Source organism: Mustela erminea, chromosome 21, assembly GCF_009829155.1.
Source record: "Mustela erminea isolate mMusErm1 chromosome 21, mMusErm1.Pri, whole genome shotgun sequence".
NCBI lineage: Eukaryota > Metazoa > Chordata > Mammalia > Carnivora > Mustelidae > Mustela > Mustela erminea.
In genome coordinates this window covers 1,726,718-1,753,446 of record NC_045634.1, presented here as the reverse complement: position 1 = coordinate 1,753,446, position 26,729 = coordinate 1,726,718, and the positions used below count along the sequence as shown (strand labels likewise).

General features: G+C 36.9%; 1 protein-coding gene across 4 annotated transcripts in view; it reads left to right on the top strand.

Moving 5' to 3' along the window:
* The window catches only part of HOOK3 (hook microtubule tethering protein 3), a 105,379-nt gene extending 79,158 nt beyond the window's left edge, over window positions 1–26,221 (top strand). Inside the window, exons 16-23 of one of the 4 annotated variants that reach the window (XM_032329197.1) lie at window positions 5,698–5,785; window positions 8,429–8,434; window positions 11,331–11,365; window positions 15,235–15,317; window positions 17,211–17,311; window positions 18,389–18,493; window positions 19,106–19,177; window positions 21,843–26,221. In XM_032329197.1, coding sequence (XP_032185088.1) covers window positions 5,698–5,785; window positions 8,429–8,434; window positions 11,331–11,365; window positions 15,235–15,317; window positions 17,211–17,311; window positions 18,389–18,493; window positions 19,106–19,177; window positions 21,843–21,983 — 631 coding nt within the window. In that variant the 3' untranslated portion in view covers window positions 21,984–26,221. The other 3 variants (XM_032329200.1, XM_032329198.1, XM_032329199.1) reach the window with 3 other exon arrangements.
* The last annotated feature ends 508 nt before the right edge of the window (window positions 26,222–26,729 follow it).

Sequence of the window (26,729 nt, the reverse complement as noted above, 5' to 3'; positions counted from 1 at the left end):
GCTTTATGGGGTTTCTCTTGTATGTAACTGTTTTCTCTTGCTGCTTAAAAAAAATTTTTTAATCCCTGTTTCCTGCCATTTTTATGTGTGTTGGTATGAACCTTTTGGGGTTGAACTTTTGGGGGCTCTCTGTGCCTCCTGGATCTGGATATCTGTTACCCTCCCCAAATTTGGGAAGTTTTCAGCTATTTCTTCAAATAAATTTTCTGCCCTCTTACCTCTCTCTCCTTCTGAGATCCCTGTCATATAGATGTTAATACGTTTGATAGAGTCACTGGTTTCGGAAGGCTGTCCTGAATTTGCTTAATTTTCTTTACTCTCCTTGGCTTAGTTTGGTTACTTCCCATTGCTCTTTCAGGTCATTAATTTATTCCTCCACTTCATCTGGCCTGCTATTTATTCCATCAAGTGTATTTTTAATTTCATGTATTGTGTACTTCACCTTTGATTGGTTCCTTTTTAATGCTATTTGAAGGATCTCATTGATGTCCTCCATGCTTTTATCAAGTCCCGTGAGTAACTTTATGTTTCCTACCTTACATTCCATCAGGCATATTACATATATTTGTTTTGCTTTGGCCTCTTGTTGTGGTTTGGTCCTGTTCTTGCATTTGGCCCATATTTCTGTGTCTCCTCATTTTGTCTTTTCTTTCTGTGTCTAATTCTGTTAGGAAAGTCAGCTACTTCTTTTGCTATTAATGATAACAGCCTAATGAAAAGGAGGTCCTGTAGTTCAGTGTTGCCTGTTCCCCAGGGCCTGGCACTTCAGGGTGCATCTCCTACGTGTGTGCTCTGCTGTTGAGTCTTGACCTCTTTTTCCTTCATTCCAGTTGTCTTTAGAGGCTTTCTTTGCGTATTGTGGACAATGTTTGGTCCCCAGCAGGGGTGGGGAGTGTTTTAACAAGGTGTGCAATGGTGTGCTTATGAAATGAGATCTGACCCACAAATGAGACCAGAGGTCCCACAAAACACACAAGTTGGGAGATGGGAGATGTGATGTTGGCAGGGTTTGCACAAGTTTTCTGGATGGCGGGGGGGTGGGGGTTGTTGATGTGCTGCAGCCCTGGGCTTAAGGGGAGTGTGACTGGGAAGGGCGGAACCATGGAGCCGTGGTTGGTACAAATTAGGTAGGAGTGGTGACTATGTGTTTGCTGGGGGACAGGGAGAGGGAAATGGTGTCTGCCAGTTCCTTTATTCCTAGAAAGGTCTCTGCATGATCCCTGTTTCTCCGGGCCACATTCAGAGATGGGCAAATCACTCCCTCTAGTCCGCCCTCGGTGTTTGAAAGTGCTGGTTCTGTGCTATATTTACACTGCCCTTGGTCATGCTGTGTCTTTAAGGGCTGGGGCACTGCTTCCTGTTGCAGTCAGGGCTCTACCAGAGCCGAGCTCACCAGTTTTTTAAATTCCAGGCTTTAAGTCTTGCTGGCTTTAAGAACTCAGGAAATTCAGCCTCTCTTACTTTGAAAGTCAAATATTACAGAGATCCATCCTTCCTATTCAGGGCTCCCTGGTGAAGGTATGTTTTGCTCCCAAACCATGACTTTGCCCTTCCTACCTTCTTCAGTGGGACCTCTCCTGTACCTTTAGCTGTGAAGTTTGTTCTGCCAGTTTTCAAGTTGTTTCCTGGGTTATTTACACTCCTGTGGTGCTATCTAGTTGTAGCTAGCTGTTATTACATGCGGATATGGCAAGCTTAGGATCCTCCTACTCTGCCATCTTCCCAGCAGACCTTTTGCTTGAATTACAGTACAGATTGATAACTTGCCTTTGTAGTATGACCATCTGTAACCTAGAACAACAATAATAATAGCAGCTAATGTTTATTAAGGTTTTGTTTGTTCCAAATACTGTGCTATTCATTTTAAGTATGTGGTCTTATCTTTACTAAAGTTTTACAGGTGAGGGAATTTGGGCTCAGACCCAGGCTACCTAAATTCAAAGCCTCTATGTAATCCATACCTTTTTTTTGTTTTTGTTTCTAAGATTTTTATTTTTAAACCATCTCTACACTGAGCATGGAGCTTGAACTAAACCCGAGAGTAAGAGCTGCATGCTCCACCAACTGAGCCAGCCAAGCACCCCATCCATACCCTCTTTCTTTTCAGTTTCTCTTTTGCCATGTTTGCCTATCATTTTTTTCTATCTTCCCCTCATGGAATGCTTTTTCCCTTAAGTGAATTACCCTAAGTTTGTTCTTAATGGAGTTTAATAAGAATTTACAGGACCTTGTCTCTAACTTAACCTCTTACTAGTTCCACTGAATCTTTTAACTTAAATTCAATTTGTTCACCATCAATATATTGTCTGTCAAAAGGAAAGGGTTGTCGTAAACCTCCACAATCCTTTCCAATTAGTTTTCCCAGTAAGTTGGCTTTTTTAAAATCTGTAATACTTGCTGACCCTCACAATACACTTCTTTGTCAAAGTATACGTGATCTTGTTCCCTTCCCACTGAGAGTTTATTATGATCCTAAACTCACCCTCTTCCTATACCTCCTGACAATTATATGTATGTAGACTTTACTTAAGATGTGAACTAACTAAATCTCTGAAGGGGGAGAAAATAGTTAGAGGCAGTTCACATTTATAGAGTGCCTATTATGTACAGGTACTGTGCTGAACACTCTGTATATTATCTTACTCTTCTAAACAACACCATGAAGTGGTGCTCATTTATTTTTTTTTTTGAAGTTGCATTTTTTGAAAAAAGATGAACTCGTATTTTTTTTTCACTTGTATTTGTATATCTTCATCCCTCTGTGTATACTTCACACTTCAACAGTTCTATTGCTGTGATTGTCTCTTCCCTCTCACTAGACATTTGAGTTTTCAAGTACTTTTTTTTTTTTAAGATTTTATTTATTTATTTGTCAGGGATAAATAGAGAGCCAGCGAGCACAAGCAGACAGAGAGGCAGGCAGAGGCGGAGGGAGAAGCAGGCTCCCTGCCGATCAAGGAGCCCGATGTGGGACTCGATCCCAGGACACTGGGATCATGACCTGAGCCGAAGGCAGCTGCTTAACCAACTGAGCCACCCAGGCGTCCCTTGAGTTTTCAAGTACTTAAAAGGAACATCTTGATACGGATTTAGTATACATTATGTTAATTACCACAGTATTTTTTTATTAAATAATTTCAAAAATGGCTAAGATGGATGGTTGAAATACTCTAATAGTTTGAAATATATTTTTTGTATTACTTTCTGAAAAGATGGAGCAAAGTTACAGTGTCGCTAGTAATGTATTTACATATCTCCCCACGTTGAGTATGGATTTTTAGGTAATTCCTTCAGCATTTAAAAAGCACCCAAATTTTCTGTCCTTTGATTTGAAAAACATCAGTTATTATTATAGATTTAATGGAATTTGTACTGTGATTTTCACTAGTTACAGAACTTGGAACATTAATGGTAAGAATTACTTACAGTTTACTTAGTTAAAAAAGTAATTGCTTACTGAATTTTCTGTTTAGATAATAAAAATTCATTGCCCTGTTTTGTCCTTAATTTGAGGTAGTTCTGCCATCCTACCATTTCACTAATGTGTTTCCTCCTAAAATCACCAGTCCTCCCTTAAATGGCCACTCCAGTAGGAGCATTCAACACTTTATCTTACCTCATGTCTATTGTATTCATTGTCATCGTACATTTTCTCCTTCCTTAAACTTTTTTTGAATTTCAGTTAGCACAACTCTCTTATGTTTCTCCTAATTCTCTTAGGGTTGAAGCTCCTCTTTCTACCCTGTGATTGGTTACCTGCCATGGACATATTTGTTCTCTTTTCCACTCTTCTTCACAATCTTTCTAGTTAGTATTATTTTTGCTTATGGCTCAGTTAACTCCAAATGGCTCTCACATCTATATTTTCAACACAGATTTCTCATTGTGCTTCAGACACAGAGGTCTAGCTGTCTGACAGATATCTCTAGGCTCTGCATTTTCAACAAATACAAAATAAGTTTATCTTCCCTTCTCAACCTGTTTCTCCTGAATTCCCTTCATTAAATGTTTTTCAGTAATTCAAACCAAAATCCTTAGTGTTTTTATTCCATGTATTCTTTTGCCCTTTAGATAGATTTCATCCTTGTTACCTCCTCTTTCAGGCATACTTGGTAATAACTGTGGTAGCCTCCTCCTGGTCTTCATGCCTTCACTTTGACCTTTTTAATAACATCTTCCTCTTGCCTACCAATGTGCTCTGTCTAAAATGTTAACCCTTAACCCTTCTTGCAGTCCTTTAGAGTGATTGCCCAAGATTAGGGAACCAAGTCAGTCATAATTGACTTAGAGAATTTCTGAGCTCCAGAATCAACATTGTTTTAAAGGCTGGGTGGGTTATTCCATTTCAGCCAGATTTTTTTTTTTTAAGATTTTTATTTATTTACTTGATAGACAGAGAGAGATCACAAGTAGGCAGAGAGGCAGGCAGAGAGAGAGGGGGAAGCAGGCTCCCAGCTGAGCAGAGAGCCCGATGTGGGGCTCTATCCCAGGACCCTGAGATCATGACCTGAGCTGAAGGCAGAGGCTTAAACCACTAAGCCACCCAGGCACCCCTCAGCCAGATTTTAAGATAAGTTCTAAATACTTTTGCATTCGTGCAAGGTTGTACCCAACCTCTCCTCTTCTCTGGTTTCATCTGTAGCCATTCTTTCCCTCATAATTTAGTCTTTAGACATGCTGTTCTTAAAGAATGTTATTTATTTACTTATTTATTATTTATTTTTAATTTTAAGTAGGCTCCATGCCCAACATGGAGCTTGAACTCACAACCTTGAAATAAAGAGTCGCATGCTTTACTGACTGAGCCAGCTAGGCGTCCCCTTTTTTAAAGAATTTTTTTTTTTTTTTTTTAAGTAGGCTCTAGACATGCCATTCTTTTTTTTTTTTTTTTTTTTTTTTTTTTTTTTTTAAAGATTTTATTTATTTATTTGACAGAGAGAAATCACAAGTAGATGGAGAGGCAGGCAGAGAGAGAGAGGGAAGCAGGCTCCCTGCTGAGCAGAGAGCCCGATGCGGGCCTTGATCCCAGGACCCTGAGATCATGACCTGAGCCGAAGGCAGCGGCTTAACCCACTGAGCCACCCAGGCGCCCTAGACATGCCATTCTTAAAGTCACAATAACCTCTCATTTTCTGTGTGATTAGGACATGGTGAATTCTCTGTTTTAAATCTGCTTTCCACTCTTAATCGCTTAAGTATTTTATTTCTTGTTCTAGTCTCAGTTCAGTCGAGCCTAACTCCTCCACATGATTAGAGAAAGTTCTTTCTGCTTCAAGCAGTCATTATTCCCTTTTGGTACCTCTGTGTGCTATGTGGAAGTATTTATCTTGTATTAGTATTTATCTTGTATTCATTTTGCTTCCCTACTGAATTCCTTCACTATGGGGATCTTTTAGCACAGTGCTGAGCATAGTGCCTGACACATAGTTTCAATAAACGTATTCACATGAACTTCAGATAATTAGGTGTATATAAGCATATTGGGGCAACAAAATATGTCCACTAAACTACCATATTTGAAATCATCATAGAAATTTCAAGTAAAACAAGAAAATAACCAAAACAGTGAGCTGCACTACTATCTTAACATGAGGGTTTGTTTTGTTAATTATACTGCCTTTCTAACCAATATGATAACCTAGGGAGAAGATAAAAGGAAGTCTGAACTTGGAAAATTAATATACAGTTGATTTCTAGGTTGGTGAATCAAAGACTTCTGGAAGTACAGTCACAAGTTGAAGAATTGCAAAAATCTTTACAGGATCAAGGCTCAAAAGCAGAAGATGTAAGTTTTAATATGTATGAACCAATAGTTTCACAGTGTTAAGAAAAGCTATAAGTTCTGTTTTTTATTTGATTGTCTCTATCAGAATAATTTACAATTATATTGGTTATAGAAAAGAAGCAATATTTTCCTTTTACTAACATTCCTTAATGAAAGGACCAGACAGTACTTCATTGTACTGATTGGAATCACTCTGCTGGAAATTGGAAGTTTATTTGTAGTTATTAGCTAAGGAATTGACTGAGGCATTGTGGAGTTTTGTTTGTTTTAGGAAGTGGGAAAACTAGGATTTTTTTCTTTAAGTTTTTATTTATTCATTTAAGTTCCTTACTCCCATTGTGGGGCTCACACTCACGATCCTGAGATCAAGAGTCGCATGCTCTTCTGACTGAGCCAGCTAGGTGCCCTTAGGCTTTGTGTTATAAATGTGTTCATCTCAGTATTCAGAGTTCAGGGTTTTTTCCCTCTGGCCAATAACAACAACAGTGCTGTTAGTAATTTGGCATGTTCAAGTAGAAATTTTTTTTTTTTTTTTAAAGATTTTATTTATTTATCAGAGAGAGCGAGCACAGGCAGACAGAATGGCAGGCAGAGGAAGAAGCAGGCTCCCTGCTGAGCAAGGAGTCCGATGTGGGACTCGATCCCAAGATGCTGGGATCATGACCCGAGCCGAAGGCAGCTGCTTAACCAACTGAGCCACCCAGGCGTCCCATCAAGTAGAAATTTTTTATGTATAATTGATATTTTCAAAAATAATGCTATCCTTAGAAATAACCATCCCTGAATTTCTGAGTCCCTCTTGCTACCCCAGCCCAGCCCCACACAAATAGAAGTTCACAGACCTTCTTTTACTTTAATATTCCCTTATACTCTGCATATCTGTCATAGCCTTGCCTGCTTGACTGTCACGGTCACATTAGAATATAGTAAATGTGTTGTGCCAGAACTAGATGGACTTTAATCTTCTCATGCTGTCTGAATTACCACAGTGCTTATGTAGCACATAGTAGTCAGTCTCCAATGAAAGTGCAAATAAATTTTGCAATTCCTTTCCTTTTAATAAGCAGTATACGGTAGAACCGCAACTATAGAGTGTTCAAAATTAGTGTAAGGGGGGGGACCTTAATTTTAGTGACCAATCTTTGCTTCAGAGAGTTGGTTCTTTCATTATTGCTAGTGTAATTTGCTGTAAACTCTAGTCTTTGAGTATAAACCTTTACATAGTTGTATAAACCTCTACATAGTTGCTTTTTGGAGAATCGTCAAAACTATAGGTATATCATTTCTATCCAGTCTTAGTAATATAAGAGGGTATGAAAATGAAAGAAACCAATGAAGGGTGTTAAACCAGCATATTACTTAAAACCTGTGAATATTAGATCTAAATAGCTCATCATTGATCTGATTTTATGAGTTTCATAAACCTGTAGCTATCTTCTATTTGGTAGTATGTTCTTTCTAAGATCTCTGGTTTTGGTTTATCCTTTCATTAATGTGTGGGTAGTCCTTCTTAGACCCCAAATTCCTAGTTCCTAAAATTATCACCAACATCTAAACTACTTTATTCCCTTATTAAAATAGAACTAGTTTGAAATGTTACGGTTTACTTTTTAAAAGTGTTTTTCTAATCCAGAATGGTAAGCAAGAAAGAGATGAAGCAAAACCAACATTAATGTATTAAAATACATAGAAGGCCAAGACTGTCTTCGAGATGAAATCACTTGGTCTCTAAAACTTTGAGGAGACTTTTTCTTGATTTATTATAGGAGAAAGGGGAAGGGCATGTGGTACATGGGAAATAAGAGTGGCAGGACATCAGTGTCCGCCCTACCTTAGTGTTACAGAGATAGCTGCCATATGTGCTTGATTCTCTTACTTGTGTTAGAACATTCAGAGGAGTTTGTTCTGTAAACAATAATTTTGCCTAGGTATCCCTGTGGTAATCAAATCTGATTAACTATGTTCTGTGCCATTACTTAAAGAGAACATACTTCAGAAGTGAGATGCCAGCCATGAAAGTACTATTTGCCTAAGTTAGTCAATTTATTTGACTGCCCAGATGCTAGAGAGGTGTTACTCTATCTTCTTAGATATTCCCTTAGAGTTCTTTTATATATATAGAAAAGATTCAGATAGGAGCTTTCCTTATTGTGATATGATCCAAATCCAGCAAATGTTTGATGTTTTCATCTTCTCTTCCACTAACCTATAGTGTCACATCTCAGGAATATCAGGTAGTATGTAGAACAACTGGCCAAATGGAACTGGTCCCCTCTGAAGAACAGCGTAATTTCTGCCCATTTCTGTTACCAAAAGCATAGTCCTTTCATGTGACCTTAAGCCAGTAGGATGGTTTACACATTTTTATTATTATTTTTATGTCATTTATTTTTAGCATGGAAGCAGAAAAGCATTGTTAAATCCAGTCATATGGATAATATGAGCTAGCCACAGTGTATAAAACTCAAGAGAACAAGACAGGATGAGGAGACCATAGAAGAAAGAAAAATGTACATTTTTCAAAAAAAATGCATAATTTTTGCTTATGTTCATGAATTACTAAATCGTTCCTTCTCTTGGCTGCTGTGTTTGCTTCATACTAATATGTCCTCTCTGTTTCTTGGCATGGTTTCTGCTCAAAAGGCTATTGTAAGTATGGCTTCCTATTCATTTCTATATATTGAGCAAATTTTTTTATTTATATACATTCTCTAACATCATGGTTGATGGTATTGAGATTTTTTAATTATGGGAATTCTGTGCAAATGAATATCTTATTTTCCTTACAAGTTTATGTCCTTTACACTTAAGATATTTAAAGGATATTGAAAACAAGTCAAGCCAAAAAGACCTCTGCTCTTATTTGTTCCCCCCATCCCACTCCTGCTCTGCCTCCTTGTTATAATTAGTACATTTTTATAAATTATTTTGGAGTTTCCTATTGCAGTCTGGCCTCCTCCTGCCACCTCCTTTAATAGTAGCAATCTTCAGTGGAGAGGTGGTGGAGTATAGGAAGCATGGGAGTAAAGACCATGCACAAACTTTGGAGTCTGGCAGGCCTGGGTTTGTTTTGGGGTATATTGTTTTTTTTTGTTTCTTTTCTTTTGTTTTTTCCAGACTTGGGATTTTAATTTTGGGTCTGCCACTTGAAAGCTACTGAATGTCTCCCCAGTCTCACCTTCCTCACCTGTCAGATGGGCTGATATGGCTCACAGTGGTGAGATGAACATGGGACTGCAGTGCCTACTGTGTTAACAATTCATGAGAATGATTATTGTGTATTATCTCAGTTAAAACTAATTTTGCTAGCGCCCAGTCAGAACCTAAATGCAAAATTACAGTTAAGGTACTTAAAAGTATTTTCATTTTACCATCTGTACAAAAGAATGAAAAAGTTATCAAAGTGATAACTGAAAATTAACAGAGTTATTGCCTTTCTTTTTTATTTGGGGGAAGCACTGATGGGAGCCTTGTAGTCCATTGATCTTGGTGTAGTTTACATACTGAACAAAGAAGTAAATTTGATATATTCCAGAGCTGTGTTAAAGTGGACCTGAATAAACAATTATAGTAATCATTTTTAAATAAGGTGACTGAAAATCAGAAAAGTCACTGTGGAGGTTTTTCCCCCATCACTGCTGCTATTGACTGATTGAACAATTTGTTTTCTAAGCCTACATAAATTGGGTTTGACTGAATTTTTCTCAAAATGGAATGTTTCATAGAACTCATTAGTAACATGTACCTTAACAAGTTTTAAGTATAGGTACAAAACCTAATGGTCCTTTATAGAATGCCCTTTTTTTTTTTTTAAAGGCCAATTCTCATCTGCTTTTTGGGTGACTGTGTGTGCGTTTGTGTGTGTGCGTGTGTGTGTGTGTGTGTGTGTTTTGGGAGAGAAAGTGCACACATGTGACGTAGGGGGAGAGGAAGAATTTTAAGTTCAGTCTTATAATCCTGAGATCATGACCTGAGCCAAAATTAAGAGTCAGGTACTTAACCGACTGAGCCACCCAAGCATGCCAGGAGACTTTTTTTTTTTTTTTTTAAGATTTTTTTCATTCATTTACTTGATAGATCACAAGCAAGCACAAAGGCAGGTGTGCGGGGTGAGGTTGCGGGGGCGGGGAGCAGGCCCCCTGCTGAGCAGAAAGCCCAGTGCAGGGCTCCATCCAAGGACCCCAAGATCACGACTGGAGCCGAAGGCAGAGGGTCAATCCACTGAGCCACCCAGGCGCCCCACCCCAGGAGACTTTATTTTTGTTATTTTTTTAAGATTTTATTTATTTTAGAGAGTCCTCAAGCAGACTCCCTGCTGAGCAAGGAGCCCAAATCAGGATTCAGATGCTTAAGTGACTAAGCCACTCAGGCACCCCACCAGGAGAGTTTTTTTTTAATCTCCAGCCAAAGCTTCATTCTTAAGTAAATTAAATTCTGTGCAGACAGCGTCCTTCACATTCCCATACAATCACATGAATTACTTATGTGCGTATTCAGAAATCTCTGAGTAAGTCAGTATTTTGGGCAGTTGATCCCAGTCTCTACCATGATGCAAGGAGAATAATATAGTCGATAAAAAGTATGTTGGGGGGCGCCTGGGTGGCTCAGTGGGTTAAAGCTGACTGAGCCTTTGGCTCAGGTCATGATCTCAGGGTTCTGGGATCGAGCCCCACATTGGGCTCTATGCTCAGCAGGGAGCCTGCTTCCTCCACTCTCGCTCTGCCTGCCTCTCTGCCTACTTGTGATCTATGTCTGTCAAATAAATAAAAATCTTTAAAAAATAAATAAATAAATAAAAAGTATGTTAGGGAAAAGATGTATTATTATTAGAATTCTACCTGCCTATTGGGTCCAAGAATATTAGGTCTGTGTATATGTGGCCTTTTTATTACTTTCTTTTTTTTTCTTTTTTTTCTTTTTTTTTTTTGACAGAGAGAGATATAGTGAGAAACAGCACAAGTAGGGGGAACAGCAGGCTCTCCACTGAGCAAGGAGCCTGACGTGGGACTTGATCCTGGTCATGACCTGAGCCTAACGCAGATGCTTATTCATCTGCGCCACCCAGGCACCCCTTTCCAGTTCTTGACTGTAGAGACTTCAGATATGCAGTTTCTAGGTATTTTATACTGATTGCTATCACTCATGGTCTGCTCTCTCTCCAGTCAAAGAGAAATACGGCACCTGGATGGCTCAGTTGGTCAAATGGCTGCCTTCAGCTCAGGTCATGATCCCAAGGTCTTGGGATGAGCCCAGCGTCAGGCTCTATGCTCAGCAGGGAGTCTGCTTCTCCCTCTGCCTGCTGCTCCCCCTGCTTGTGTTTTCTTTCTCTCTCTCTCTCTCTCTGACAAGTGAATAAATAAAATCTTAAAAAGAGAGAGAGAAAATGAGAGAAATAGACTTAAATACATTGTCTATTTTGAGCTCTTTGACCAGAGAGCTTAACTGAGAACTTACTCAGGGTCAGTTACTACTGTACTCTTTATTTAAAAAAAATAATTTTGTTGGTTAAACTGTTAAATAAATTTATTTTATTTTCCATTTTCAGTCAGTTCTTCTAAAAAAGAAGCTTGAAGAACATCTGTAAGTATAAAAGCTGTTGAGTCTCATTCTCCTATCCTCCAGTGAAATATAAGTATTTTGTTAGGTGGTTACAGAGTATCTAGGCAATGGTCTCGAAGATACAGGAAATTATAAGACTTCTTTATTGTCTAAAGGGTCATCTCCACCCAGTGTCCTTAAGTCAAAATAAGTACTGCTTTAGAACTGTTTTCTCCTAAGACTCCAGAGTTTTATGTGTTTGTGGTAGTATTTATAACTAGGAGTTTGAGACACTATAGATCAGGAAGCAGGAACCTTTTTATGTAAAGGGCCAGCTAGCAGTTACCCTAGGCTTTGTAAACCATGGTCTGTGTCACAGTCATGTGGCTTCGTAGTTTAAAAGCAGCCATAGACTATAGATTAATGTTGTGACTGTTCTGTAAAACTTTATACAAGAACAGGCAACTGGCTGAATTTGGCCCAGAGACTGTAGTTTGCCAGCTCTAGAGTATAGGCAGCTGAATCTCCTTTTTAAGTGAAGTTTTAAAGTACTACAGAGCTTATCAGTAGCAGATTTTCAGACATTTCCTTGAGTTAGAAATATATTTGAAAGTGACTTTTTAACCTAAAAAATGAAATAAATTTTAAAAATATTACATTTGTTTTCTCATGAAGAAGAAATCTTTATCCATCTTTATCTTTAGCTGAGGTTGACATCGTTAGGAATATTTTGTGATTTTCCTCACACCCAGTAACAGTTTTTTTTTTTTTTTTTTTTTTTTTTTTTTTTTTTATTTCCAGCATAACAGTATTCATTATTTTTGCACCACACCCCGTGCTCCATGCAATCCGTGCCCTCTATAATACCCACCACCTGGTACCCCAACCTCCCACCCCCCGTCCCTTCAAAACCCTCAGATTGTTTTTCAGAGTCCATAGTCTCTCATGGTTCACCTCCCCTTCCAATTTCCCCCAACTCCCTTCTCCACTCTAAGTCCCCATGTCCTCCATGCTATTTGTTATGCTCCACAAATAAGTGAAACCATATGATAATTAACAGTTTTAATCCTATCAGTTTTTAGCAACACTCTCCTAACGAACATTGAATATATGGTGGCCATGAATTGCTAGCCTGTTGGGGGTATTAACAGTATTCCACTATGGTAAACCAGCCATCCTCGGTATCACAGAGATAATTTTGACTTCTTCTACTATGATTGGAAAAAAATTTCTGTAATCTGGCAGTTTGTCTCATGCTATCTTTTTGGGGTGGAGGGTAATATGGGAAAAGTGAGATAATCCCAGGAACTGACACTTGCTGGCAAGTATAACAAGGGGCTGATTCCTAATGCACTAATAGAAGAAAAAATGTTGCCTTCTAACCATTGTGGGGTTACCTACAGTTAGAATTCAGTCCTGGGGCGCCTGGGTGGCTCAGTGGGTTAAGCCGCTGCCTTCGGCTCAGGTCATGATCTCAGGGTCCTGGGATCGAGTCCCGCATCGGGTTCTCTGCTCCACGGGGAGCCTGCTTCCTCCTCTCTCTCTCTCTGCCTGCCTCTCTGCCTACTTGTGATCTCTCTGTGTCAAATGAATAAATAAAATCTTTCATTAAAAAAAAAAAAAAAGAATTCAGTCCTGAATTCTGTCCTTTTTTCTTAACCATTTCTCTGTTGTTTAAAAAAAAAAAAAAAAAAAGGAATACCTGTTGTTTCATACAACAGTCCATTGTTCATACCACAGAACCATTGTTCTGTGTTCATTTACATGGTAAATATCTTCATCAAAAAGAATTTATTATTGAGAATGAAGCCTGTTAGTCTCCAGTGGCTTCCATAACAAATTACCACAAACTGGGTGGCTAAAAAGAAAGCAGAAATTTATCTTCTTCCAATTCTTGACACTGCAAGTCTAAAATCAGGGAAGTCAGCAAAATGGGTTCCTTCTGTAGGTTCTAAGGGAGTCTTCAGGCTGACTGCTAGCAATCCTTGCTGTTCCCTGGCTTATAGACACATCACTCTAGTCTCTTATCTCCCCATCTTCACATGGCATCCTCCTCTCCGTACGTTTTGTCTTCACATGGCCTTCATATAGGGACACCAGTCATTGGACTTAAGGCCCACCTTGATCCAGCACAACCTCATCTTAACTAATTATATCTGCAAAGACAGTGTTTTCACATTCCTGGGTATTGGGGGTTAGGACTTCACCATATCTTTTTTGGGAGTTATAATTCAATCCACAAGAGGGTCCATAGACATTTCAAAAGGTCATTCTCATGCAAATTTAAAACTATAGTGAAGATGCTGTATTTTACATACACCAAATTGGGTAAAATTAAAAATCAGACATACTGAGTATTGCCGAAGATGTTCCGCAAGGTAAATCTATTGCCTAAGATGTTCAGCAGTGTATTCTCCACTGAGTTTCTATCAGTTTGCTTAGCAAACTGAACATGCACATATGCTGTGACCCATGAGTTCCATTCTCGACATAAACCCTAGATTCCCAGAAATGCTTTTAACCATGTGTCAGGAGACATGTAGAAGAAAGTATAAAAGAATATTGTTTGCAATAACAAAAGTAGAACCAATACAAATAGCACCAGTTTGTAAAACAATAGCTAGACTGAGTTACGTTCAGACAACAGAACATAATGCCGCAGTCAGCTGTGTAACTCAAAACTAACACCTCAACATACATGAATCTCAAGAGCGTGGTGTTAAGTAAAAGATGGACGTCACAGGACAGTACATACAGTATAATGTATAAAGTGAAAATTTGGCAAAATTCATCAGTATATTGGTTAGGAATTCACACGAAGGCTCATCAGGAAAGTCATGAAAAAGATTAAACTTCTGAGTTTGGGTTCCCTAAGTTTCTGGGTTAATTTCTGTTTCATGACCTGTTTACTGAGCTGAAAGTTAATTACTGTTTTAACTGCTGTGTATACTCATTTTATATCTAGATACATATAGATATACTCAAAAAATTTGCTGAAAAATAAACTTATTGGAGTATTACTCATAGAAAAGACCAGAAATAGACTTTAAAAAGTGCTCTGTTTTCTTCTGGTTTTTTTCTATATTTTCCAATTTATTCAGCCTTTTTTCCTCTGCTATTACAAAGTGTTAAACTAAATAGAGAATTACACATATTATATCTAATAGAAAGAAACTTTCTGTTCATTTTTTACTTTTGGATTGGAATATAACTTACATAAAGTACACAAATTCTAAGTTCCTGAGTTTGATTAATGTTTTTTTACATTCAGAGATACCCCAGATCAACATAGAATACTTCCGGTAAACTCCCCAAAATTCTTCATTCTCCCTTCTAATTGACTGATTCCATCCCCAAACTAGCCACTGTGCTGCTCTCTTAACCACCTTTCATTGGTTTTTGACACATTCTGAACTTCCTGTAAAGGGAATCCTACAGTATTACCCTTTTGTATTTGACTTCCTATGTTCAAAATTCTGTGATACCTGTCCATGTGGGTGCATGTATCATTAATTTTTTTTTATTGGGGGATAGTGTTCTATTTTTATTTTTAACACCATTTTACAATAAGAATTTTGCACTGTAAAACCTCTGTAAAGTTTTAAATTAATTTTTATAATATCCTCTTCCTAGAAAAAAAGATCATTAAGTTCTCTGTGTCCTCTTATGCCTATTTATGTAAAAGAAATTATAACTATTTCAGAGTCTGAAAATTTTGTCTCTATTTTTTAACCTATTTTAAAAATATATATTCATGTTGGGTTAGGCTTTTTTATCCTCTTTTGTTTCATAGCAGTTGTGTGATATGCAAGTCTATTCCAAGAATAAAGAACTTAGATCTTTCATTTCAAGTGAGAAAAAAAACAAAAGCAGTAGTAGTAGGTAACAATGTGTTACATATTTTGTTACAGGGAGAAGCTTCATGAAGCCAATAATGAATTGCAGAAGAAGAGAGCCATTATTGAAGATCTTGAACCACGATTTAATAACAGCTGTGAGTTTTCCCTAATTAGCATAGTTGTTTTTAATTAAAGTATAGTTAACATATTATATTACTAATTACCACAATTTTATATTTTTTTAAGATTTTATTTATTGAGAGAGTGAAAGTGCATGTGCAGGGGGGAAGGACAGAGGAAGAGAGAATCCCAAGCTGATGCCACACTGGGCTCAATCTCACAACCCTGAGATCATGACCTAAGCCGAAACCAAGAGTTGGATACTTAACCAACTGAACCACCCAGATACCCAGTGATGAGTTTATAAATTGTTCCTTTCAGAAATAGGTCCTATTATATATTCTAGCAATTAAAGAATTTATCTTATTTACAGAATGAGTATATAATCATCTTTATAATGCTTCTAATTCTAGTTTTGAGTTTTTTCTTAACTGTAGATGGTAATGAATATTTTATGTAATTAGCTATTTCCATAGTATAGTTGCATGAAAGTCAGATGTTTTACTGCTTTTGATATTTATACCTGTAAGTAGCCTGACTTTATTCATGCTTTTAGTAAAGGACACAGACCTTCCCCCACACACAGACCTTTTCTAACTGTTGTGAAATATATATCACATAAAAATGACCATTTTAGGGGCACCTGGGTGGCTCAGTTGGTTGATGATCTGACTTCAGCTTGGGGTCCTGGGATCAGGCCTATACCTGGCTCCTTCCTCAGTGGGGAGTCTGCTTGTCCCTTTTCCTCTCCCTGCGGGCTCCCCTCTCCCTGTCCGTGCTCTGTCATTCTCTGTCAAATAAATAAATAAAATCATCTTTTTAAATGACCATTTTAACCATCTTTTAAGTATATAATTCAGTGGCATTTAGTACACTCACATTGTTGTGCAACCGCTATCCATTTCCAGAACTTTTTCATCATTCCAAACTGAAATTCTGTGCCCATTGAACAGTAACCTCCCATTTTCCCCTGTCCTGCCAGCCCCTGGGAGCCACTGTTCTACTTTCCTTCTCTGAGAACTGTTCTAAGTAAACTCACCTAAGTAGATTCATACATTTGTCCTTTCATGTCTGGCCTACTTCACCTAGCAGAATGCCTTTCATTTTTATTTATATTGTCTCCATGTTGACACGTGTATCAGAATTGAAGCTGAGTAATACTTAGTTATAATATTGACCACATTTTGTTTATAAACTCATCCATTGATGGATACTTGATTTCATTGGTGGATACTTTTTAACTTACGCATTTCTAAACTGAAGTTTTTATTTACAAGAAAAGCTTTTTGTTAAAAAAAGCTATTTTATAAAAACAGTTGCTTTATTTAAAAAAAAAGTTGTTTTGGGGCGCCTGGGTGGCTCAGTGGGTTAAGCCCCTGCCTTCGGCTCAGGTCATGATCTCAGGGTCCTGGGATCGAGTCCCGCATCGGGCTCTCTGCTCAGCGGGGAGCCTGCTTCCTCCTCTCTCTCTCTGCCTGCCTCTCTGCCTACTTGTGATCTCTCTCTGTCAAATAAATAAATAAAATCTTTAAAAAAATAAAAATAAATAAAAATAAAAATAAAAAAAAGTTGTTTTATAGAAACAAAAATCATGAATTTTTAAAATAAAATTATATATAGGATGGGGCTCCTAGGTGGCTCAGTTGGTTAAGCGACTGCCTTTAGCTCAGGTCATGATCCTTGAGTCCCAGGATTGAGTCCCACATCGGGCTCCCAGCTCAGCAGGGAGTTTGCTTCTCTCTTTGACTCTCCTCCTTCTCATGCTCTCTCTCTTAGTCTCTCTCTCTCAAAAAAATAAAATCTTTTAAAAAAATTATATGTAGGAATAGACCAAACAGTCTCTCAAAGCTACTACTTATTTGAAATATTTTTCAGGTTGTTACAATCTAAAAAAAATTTTTTTTCTTTTTTCACTCTCTTATCTACAGCCTTAAAAATTGAAGAATTACAAGAAGCTTTACGGAAGAAAGAAGAGGAAATGAAGCAAATGGAGGAACGGTATAAAAAATACTTAGAGAAAGCCAAAAGTGTGAGTGTCTGTAGTGCATTTATCTTGGGGGCCCAAATTGGGGGTGGAAGGAGCAGTGATTTATCAAAGACATTTGGAGACACCTGTGGTAATGCGGATTTGGATTGAGCAGTGATGACTTACAGAATTATTGGTTTTCTTACAGAGATGTTGGTATTGTGATTGTGTAAGAGAATGTCCTTAGTCTAAGAAGATGCCTGTCGAAGTACTTAGGGGGTTACATGTTCCCAGGTCTGCAGATTGCTTTACAGTATTACAGTATGCTCCCAAACAAGCCTCTGTGTGTGTGTGTGTGTGTGTGTGTGTGTGTAGGTGTAGAGAAAATGTGGCAGTGAAGCAGTTGCTGAATTGGGGTTAAAGGAAATGGGTTTCTGTTTCCCTCTTTCAGTTTTCTATAGGTTTGATCAATTTTTATAGTAAAAGTATTGAGCCAAAAAGCAAAAAGACCTTTCCCAGAAGACTGCTAGTTGGCCAACTAGAATTGATTGCATAACATGCCCATGACCTAAACCAAGCTGCTGGCAGAGGAGGCAGTAGAGTCACAGTGACAGGCTTTTTAACCCTCAGGACCCATTCCTCTAAGTATCGGGCTGCTCAGAGGCAGAGGTTAGCTGAGCCATACAATAAGATTTTTTCTCTGGGGGCACTTGGGTGCCTCAGTCAGTTAAGCCTCTGCCTTTGGCTCAGGTAATGTCCCAGAGTCCTAAGATCAAGCCCCATGTCGGGCTCCCTGCTCAGTTGGGAGTCTGCTTCTCCCTACAACCCTCTCTCTTCTTGTGTTTTCTTACTCTCTCTCTCAAATAAATAAATAAAATCTTTAAAAAAAATTTTTTTCGGGACACCTGGGTGGCTCGGTTAAGCAGCTGCCTTCGGCTCAGGTCATGATCCCAGTGTCCTGGGATCGAGTCCCACATCAGGCTCCTTGCTCCACAGGGAGCCTGCTTCTCCCTCTGACTCTGCCGGCCACTCTGTCTGCCTGTGCTCACTCTTGCTCTCTCTGACAAATAAATAAATTAAATATTTAATAAATAAATAAATAAATAAATAATAAATTTTTTTCTTTGTTTCTTTTTGCAGGTTATCCGTACTCTAGACCCTAAGCAGAATCAAGGAGCAGCACCAGAAATACAGGCTCTTAAAAATCAGCTTCAGGAAAGAGACCGACTCTTCCATTCTTTAGAGGTAGTTTGCTGTACTATACTATATGATAAGATATTTGGTGTTTTTTGTTGTTGTTGTTGTTGTTTTAAGATATTATTTATGGGGCGCCTGGGTGGCTTAGTCGTTAAGCATCTGCCTTCGGCTCAGGTCATGATCCCAGGGTCCTGGGATCAAGCCCCACATTGGGCTCCCTGCTCAGCAGGAAGCCTGCTTCCCCTCCCCCACTTCCCCTGCTTGTGTTCCCTCTCTTGCTGTTTCTCTCTCTCTCTTTCTCTGTGTCAAATAAATAAATAAATAAAATCTTTAAAACAAAAAAAAAAAGATTTTATTTATTTATTTGACACAGAGAGAGATCACAGGTAGGCAGAGAGGCAGGCAGAGAGACAGGGAGAATAATACTCTCCACTGAGCAGGGATCCCAATGCAGGCCTCGATCCCAGGACCCTGGGATCATGACCTGAGCCGAAGGCAGATGTTTAACGACTGAGCCACCCAGGCTCATTTGGTTTTTGACGCTTTATTTTCTAGGAGCCTTGCTATATACAACTGTGTCCATGAGTTTATATAACTAATTGTATTTTATTGATACTGTGTTTTTCATCTTTACATGTTTACATGTGCTTGTTTTTTTAGAAAGAATATGAGAAGACAAAGAGTCAAAGAGAAATGGAGGAGAAATACATTGTTAGTGCCTGGTACAATATGGTAAGAAAACACTTCAAAACACATTGCAAAGTTCATTGAATATATAATGTTTATTATACTACCTGTATTATACTACTGTATTATAGAAGTAGTTCTACCAAATAAATTTGAAAATAATTGCTAACCTAACACACACTAACCAAACCTAATGCTGATCTTAGGATTGAAAAGGAGAAATGAGAACCACCATAATAGGGTTAGGGTTAGGATATTTTGAACACATTATTATTCCTAAAGGATAGAAAGATAAATGACAGTTTGATTTCTAGCCCTGAGAACCATTTTATTTTAGGAGAAGGGAACTTTAATAATACTAAAACACAGATGCAGTAGCATTTGTTTTATGGGACTTTTCCATTGTCTTCACAGGAGTGGAACTTACAAGAGGATGGTTTATCTCATAGGGTTTGCAAAATGTTCATGGTGTTAAAACCTGAACAACTAGAGGTTTTGGAATTGAATTTTCCAACACAAAAAAGTGTTAAAAATATTACAAGGGAAAAATAAATGCTTATCAACATTCTGGGCTTCAGTGAGATTTTTCTGGATGTGAATAGCTGTGAATTTTGAAGAGTGCTGTACTTTTTTTTCAATATTTTTGTCCTAGACTTGTCTTTTTGCATTTTCTTCCCAGTAAGACCACTTCTGCCTTGTCAAAATGTTAGTTGCCTAAGACAAGAAATTGAGCCAGATTTTTTTTTCATCATCTCCCCTTTCCCTATTGTTATGTTGTAGTTGTTTCTGTGTTACAATTGTAACTGATACTATGTCTTAAAGGATAATGTCCCAGGTCTCCTAATAATGGTATTTTATCTTAAATTCATCTAATTTCATGACATGTCGACATTTATGTTGTTCTAACCACAAGGCAAAAATATTTCAAATTTTACTACAATCCTAAAAAACAAAGGAAATCAAATTGGGCTTAGAATATTATTTTGATTAACAAATATAGATTTCTTAAAAATGAAAAATTACAGAATAAGGGAAAACTAAGGAAGTTCTCTGAAAACTAGTTCTGACTCCACCTTTTCTGTTTCCTCTTTCAAACCTTCAAAGGTCAGTTGATCCTTATTGGTCATTTCATAGTTTTGATTGATTTGTATGACTTAACATATTGTGGTTATAAAGTGAATTTACTTATTCTGTGACATGGTATTAAAACATAGCTCTACTCTTCAGGTCTCAGGGAGTAAAGGAGTAACTTCTAATAGCCTCACAAAGTTTGTATTCCAGAAAGATAGCCAGTAACAGCTTACACATACATTCAGAAAGTTCTGTATCACGGGCTACTGAATGGAAAGGAGGTGACAAGCACCTGGAAAAGGCATTAAGTATCTCAGGGAATGACCCAGTCATGACTACCAAGGTCTTAAAGGTGTGTGAAGAATTGAAATAAGTTGCTTGGAATGTGAAAGTAAAAAAAAGGTAATATATTTTAAATAAAAAAGAATTGGTAATATATGTAGCCACTTTAATAAATTTAAGGATTACCAATAGATATTTGCCATTTTCTTCAGATTCTTAAATGCTTTGATTTTAAATTGAGTAAAAAACATATTCTGGATTTTCTCATCGGAAAATGGAGAAATGTTGTTTATTTAGGTATATGTGATAGACCGAAATTCTGTAAAAGATGCAAAGCCATGACTAGTGTTTTCTCTAGAAGCTAACAAGTGTTATGAAGATTGATGTTTAGTGTTCTGTCTTCTGTGCTAATCTGTCCAGTTCACTCTAGGAAAGCCCTAGGACTTTTCACATAGGTTGGCTTGGCTTAGGTCCTGCTCTCCTTTTGGCTCTCAGTTGCTTATTTCTTCCTTTCTTCCTTGTTGCAGTGTCCACTTCTTTTCGTCAGTTTACTGGTAGCCAATGACTGGTGGGAATAAATAGTCGCTCTCCATTCTTAATGGTTCCCTGGTCAGGGTTCTTTACTGGCTTATTAAATTAGTATCCAGACCATTTTTTCCCTGATTTCCTCACAGATGAACAATTTTAAAAGGCCACTCCCAGAGGTTTCCTCCCTCCTGTTAAGGTGCTCTGGGTCCAGCAATTGTATATCCTCTCCCTTCTAAGCTAGTAGGCCATCCTCCAGTCTACAAAAAAGACCCCCTGCTCTCTTGGGCCCTCTGTTGTGGGCTGTCAGGAATTTTTCTTAATTTGCTTGGGAATACAAGCCTGCCTGAAGTGAAGAAAAACACCCTGGTGGTATGTATTATATCTAGCTGTGGCTTTCCTCCTTAAGAAACAATATGTGCATTTGTGTTTTCCACTCAAAATAAGGCGTGTGATTTCCACAACCTCATGTGAATCAACTGCTACCAATCAATCGTCCTGTTTGTTCCTGGGAAATCACTTTCTACATTTGATTTAAAAAGGAAGTGTGATTGAATGTGGTCAATATACTCCAAAATTGTGTCTCTTTTATCTGGGTTTTGGTTATCGTAAATTCAGAAAATTAAACCTTAATTTTTCCAAGAGAAGATTTGTATCTAATTGTTAGAACTAAAATGTCTCTATAAGATTTTTAATCTGTAATGAACAGAATTAACATTCCTAATTGTGCCTTATGATGCAATGAGACGAATTCTGCATGATTTTTTCTTTTTTGGTGAGAGTATGTTGCACTTTTTTTTGTTGATTACTTTTTTTCCCCTATGTTGTGTAGGGAATGACCCTGCATAAAAAGGCGGCTGAAGATAGACTTGCTAGTACAGGTTCAGGGCAGTCATTTCTGGCTCGGCAAAGACAAGCAACCAGCACAAGAAGATCTTATCCCGGCCATGTTCAACCAGCCACAGCAAGGTAGACAAGTCTTGCCATCAGAATAAAAAAAAAAACGCCCTGCATTCAAAGCATACTTCTGTTACATATGATGACATTTCAGGAAATTCAGCCAGCTTATTTTTTGTTTCTTTTATGTTGATATTTAGTTGTTTCTCATTTGAGGACTTTCTCTCTCCTGTGTCTATATTTTAGTTTCTTGGTTCTTTATTTTGTAGTCCTTTCGGTTCCTTTTAATGTGCCAAAAATTTTTAAATGCCCAATTAAAAGTGTTGTATAATAGTGTAGTACTTTTCTTTGTATGAAAACGTCCGTTCCCCAATTGTGTAGGCTTTGTAATGAATTAGATTTTCTGCCAATAATTGATATACAATTTATATTCTTTATTGTGCCTCTGTGTTACCATGCTTTATAAGAATGTCTTTGTTTAAAGGGAATTAATCTTTTTATGATGTATTAATCTGTGTTTTCAATTGTTTTCCAAATGCACTTCAAATAACTTGCATATTTACTATATAAAATGGTTGGCAAGTGCACTTTTTGCAAAGACATAAATACATTGGCAGAGGTGCTAATCAGATGTTACCTAAGGCACCTGATAGATTTATTTCGAGGGAAAAAATAAGTTTTCCACATTGTTTTATAGGAAATTAAATTTGTCCGAAGATTTGGAAACTATTTTTAAAACATACATAAAATTTCATTATTTCTTGCTATCTTGTTTGCTGACAGAAGATAAATGCAGTGGTTAGATTATTTGGGGGGAAATTACAGAAGAAAAAAAAATCAGGCAGTGCATTAATTTTTTTCTTGTTCTGGAATATCCTAGTAACTGAACATCAAATTCTAGCGTTGTGGCTGACATAGTTTCAGTTGCCCTCCACATCTGAAAGATTTATTTTTCATGTACTTACAAGTAATAGGTAGCCTTACCTTTTGAACAATTTCCTTGTTGACTTGCACTTCAGTTTACTTATTCTTTAATATAAACCCTTCAATTTCTCAGTAATTCCTAAACCTAACATGCTACTATCAGTCGTTAAGATCAGTAAGTGACTTCTTGTATGTGATATTATGACAGGTCTCTTAACATTTTTTTTCTTAATTCTATGTACTAGTCCAAGACTTTCTCTTGGGTATTTGGTTGCCTCAGAGTTCTTAGATTTGTTGACAGATTGTAAACCATGTTTATTTACATTGTTGAATGACTGTCAAGTAATAATGATTGGAAAGCACTTTGTAGAAGGTGCTATGTAAATGTGAAATACCATTCATTTGAAAATGAAATGCCTATGCCTGACTTCCATAGTGACTTAAGAATTTGGTCCCAGATTATATTTATGCTCCCCTCTAGCCTTTTTCTTGCATCGTAGCCATTTTTTTTTAAGCAAAAAATTCCTGAAATTAGGTTAATTGTTTGGTTAATTGGTTTTTGGTTTTAGATAGGCCCTCTAATAAGATTTCATTTCATGTACTTGCTATTTGGAAGTTCAGGTTTCATTTAGTCCTGTATAATAAATACAAACAAATAACACTAAATCAAGCTACATGTAATTAAGAATTTTCAGAAACTATATTCAGGTGTTTGGCTTTAAATTCTTACTTTTTTTTTTTTATAAGAAAATTGATCTAAAAATTGGTAGTGTTTTCATTTGTCCTCAGAAAGTGTACTTGAAGAAAGGTATTAAGAGTATAGACAAAAATGACTCCATGCATTGTGATGATTTTTTTTTACATTAAGTACAAAAGTCTGAGCATGGTGTGAATGCTTCTGCCTGATAAGACAGTAAAGCAGGAAGAATTTGTAATAATGGAGAGAACCACCTGAGTAGAATGCATTGTGGGGTTTCAGGAGGCTAAGCACACCTCATCAAAATAGTTTTAACAATAAAAGATTAAAAACTTCTTAAGATGATTCTACCCCTGCCCCCATATTTCACAAATAGCGTAAGGATTTAGCTGTTTTAAAGAAAGACTAACACTAACCTTTGTAACATTAAAATTATTGGGGAATTATACTACCTGCAGAATAAGATAGATGAAAATAAAAGAGCTATTCATTAAATGGGTTATATCCTATGAGATGAGAGGTTTTAATTTTAATTCTCTATTTACTGCCCCAGTCCTGGTTTTCTACCTACCGACCTACTCTGATATATTTCTCCAAATGGGAAGAAAAGGTGCCGGGCTTTTGGAAGCGAGTTTTACTTCTGAGTGTTCTATAGCATCTGGTGCACGCTATTATTTGGTGTTTGCATTCATAACTTTCACTCTCCTTTACCTTTATAGTTTAGTATGTTACTTTCATTACATAGAAGAACTTTTATGTCTAAACATTCTGGTGCTTTTTTAAAAAGCAGGAGTAAAACTTAGCTGTAGAAGTGACAGCCCTGTTTTCCTTGCCCAGCTTTGGACAGGATGTATAAGTTGCTATTTCTCCAGTAGGGATTAATCATTTCTCAGGAGGTTTGTGATGGTGCATGCACGGTCTGTCTGGAAGTTGAAAGCCATTGGATGCTTTATCTAGATATGAGCTATACTGTGCTGTATTTTTACAAACTCCTTGTATATGGTAGCTTCATGAAGCCACAGTTTGCTCGGACAGTGGAGCTAACCCTGGCCTCAGCAGTGGAGTAAGTACAGTGTTACTGCGTTATGTGGGGGTAACCCATCCTGGCAGTGTTGGACTCTTATCAGCAAAAAGCTTATTTTCTCTTTTCCTTCTAACCAGGGTAAGAAAATACAAAGTAAATAACTAAAAATAAAAGAATAGCATTTGTGTTCTGCAGTGTGTATTTACAAAGTTTGTAATTAAAAAATCTAACAAATATCATAGTTTACCAGGTAGAAAAAGAGAATAAATAATACAACTGTATATATCTTAAAAGAGCTCAAAAATTCAATCGTACCTTTTTATCATTTGTCTAATTATTTGATAATAACCAAGAAAAAGAAGTCCCTAAATAAAGGACCCATGTTCCAAAATTGATTAAGATTGAATTTATTTGTTTGATAGCCCTAGCCTGGTAAAATTGGCTTGGTGGGATGTGAGATGATTAGATTATAATAGGATAATTTTGTTGAGGTTTTATTGTTTTGTTTATATAGTAAAAGCTCAGTTGTATAAAATTGAGCTTGATGTTCTCCAGTCAGAAACACTGGCCTTTCTATCTTATTAGATGGAAAATCCACACTGTGCAGATAGATCAGCAGTAAGTGATTGTTCAGCGAAAGATGAGTTAAGCTAAAGAAAGATCATTTTATTAGCTACTTTATACATCTCCTTTTCATAACAACTTTATTTTTGTTAGCTAATGATAAATATTTTTTAGCATCTCTTGCTCTTAGACAAGCATTCATCTTTTCAAGATAATACCATGTTAAAAATTTGAAAGTCTCAATCCCAGGACGAGAAGTGTCTTAAAAATCTAAACGTTTAAAATTATCTTAACTCTCTGCACTCAATTTCCAGTTGTCTAGATCTCAGACTTATCCAGTCCAGCTGGAACACGTGAGATTATCTGAAAAAGCATCCATAGCCCACAGCTTGTGTAAGCCTAGCTAGTTCACAGCCCTGCGAGTAAGAACGACCATGATCCTAAAATGGGAGCAAAGTGCTTGTTGTCTTGCTTTTTGCTAATTACAGAATAACATTAAGACAAAATGCTTTTTGTTATCTATTCATTAAACTATGGAAGGAAACTTTGACTTCTTACCTTGTATTATGAAGGGATTCTCATCAAGTTGATGTAGCATTATACTTCTTCAAAGTCAAGCCTGTGTGATACCCTGAAGTAGATGAAGGAGGTTCTTAAACAGAAGAAACGGGGTATCATAGTCTTTGAAAATTACTTTAGTGTGCTTTTTATTTTCTTTTTTTATAAGTTAAAAGGGTTTCCATTCAATAATGATAATCTCTTTTTCTATAATCCCCAATCGTCAAAACAGCAGCTTATTTTGGTAGTTGTACAACCCAGTTTCATTTAGAAAGCAGTTTCAGAGCTTATTCTTTGTAACTATAATGATTTTAATATTTTATATCATGAAGTTTTTATATGAGGAAGGCGATTCTCAATGTATCTGTCATCCAATTTTTTACTTTACCTATAAAGCATATTTAAATAATAATTGGTGTACGTTCCTTTTATTGAAATTTTGAAAATGTCTTACTGTCCAGTTTAAGCACAATAGTTTTATTCTAAAGTATTGTAGTAAGAACTGTTCATTTCTCAGAAACCCAAAAAAAAAAAAAAATTTGCTACTGACACAGCTAATTTCTGCCCTTCCCCACTCCCCCAAATCACGGAAGTATTAATATTTAGCTTCCATTTTATAAAATGAAGGGCCGTACAAATGTCATGACATCCATTTAAATCATTGATTATGTTCTTGGGAAGAATGAATGTATTGATTATGATAGCCTTTTATCAATCCAGTCCAACTTATATGTTTTATCTATGAATATAAAAACTTATGAAATTTATTTAATGTTATCTTCAACTATACTTGGACTCTTCACAGTACACTTAAATTGAAAAAGAGAAAAGGATATTTGTTTATTTGAGAAACAAGAGACCTGAACCTAATTATGGCAAGTATATGGCTTTTGACAGTTGTAGGGAGTCTATACATGTTTATTAACAATTATATATCAACAGTTATGTGATGTCTCTCCATTATTTTTCTATTTTCCAGTAATATTCTGTTAGATGGGTTTGTATGCTGTATTTATAAAGTGAACATAAAAATCTGAGAAAGTAACAGAAGGCTA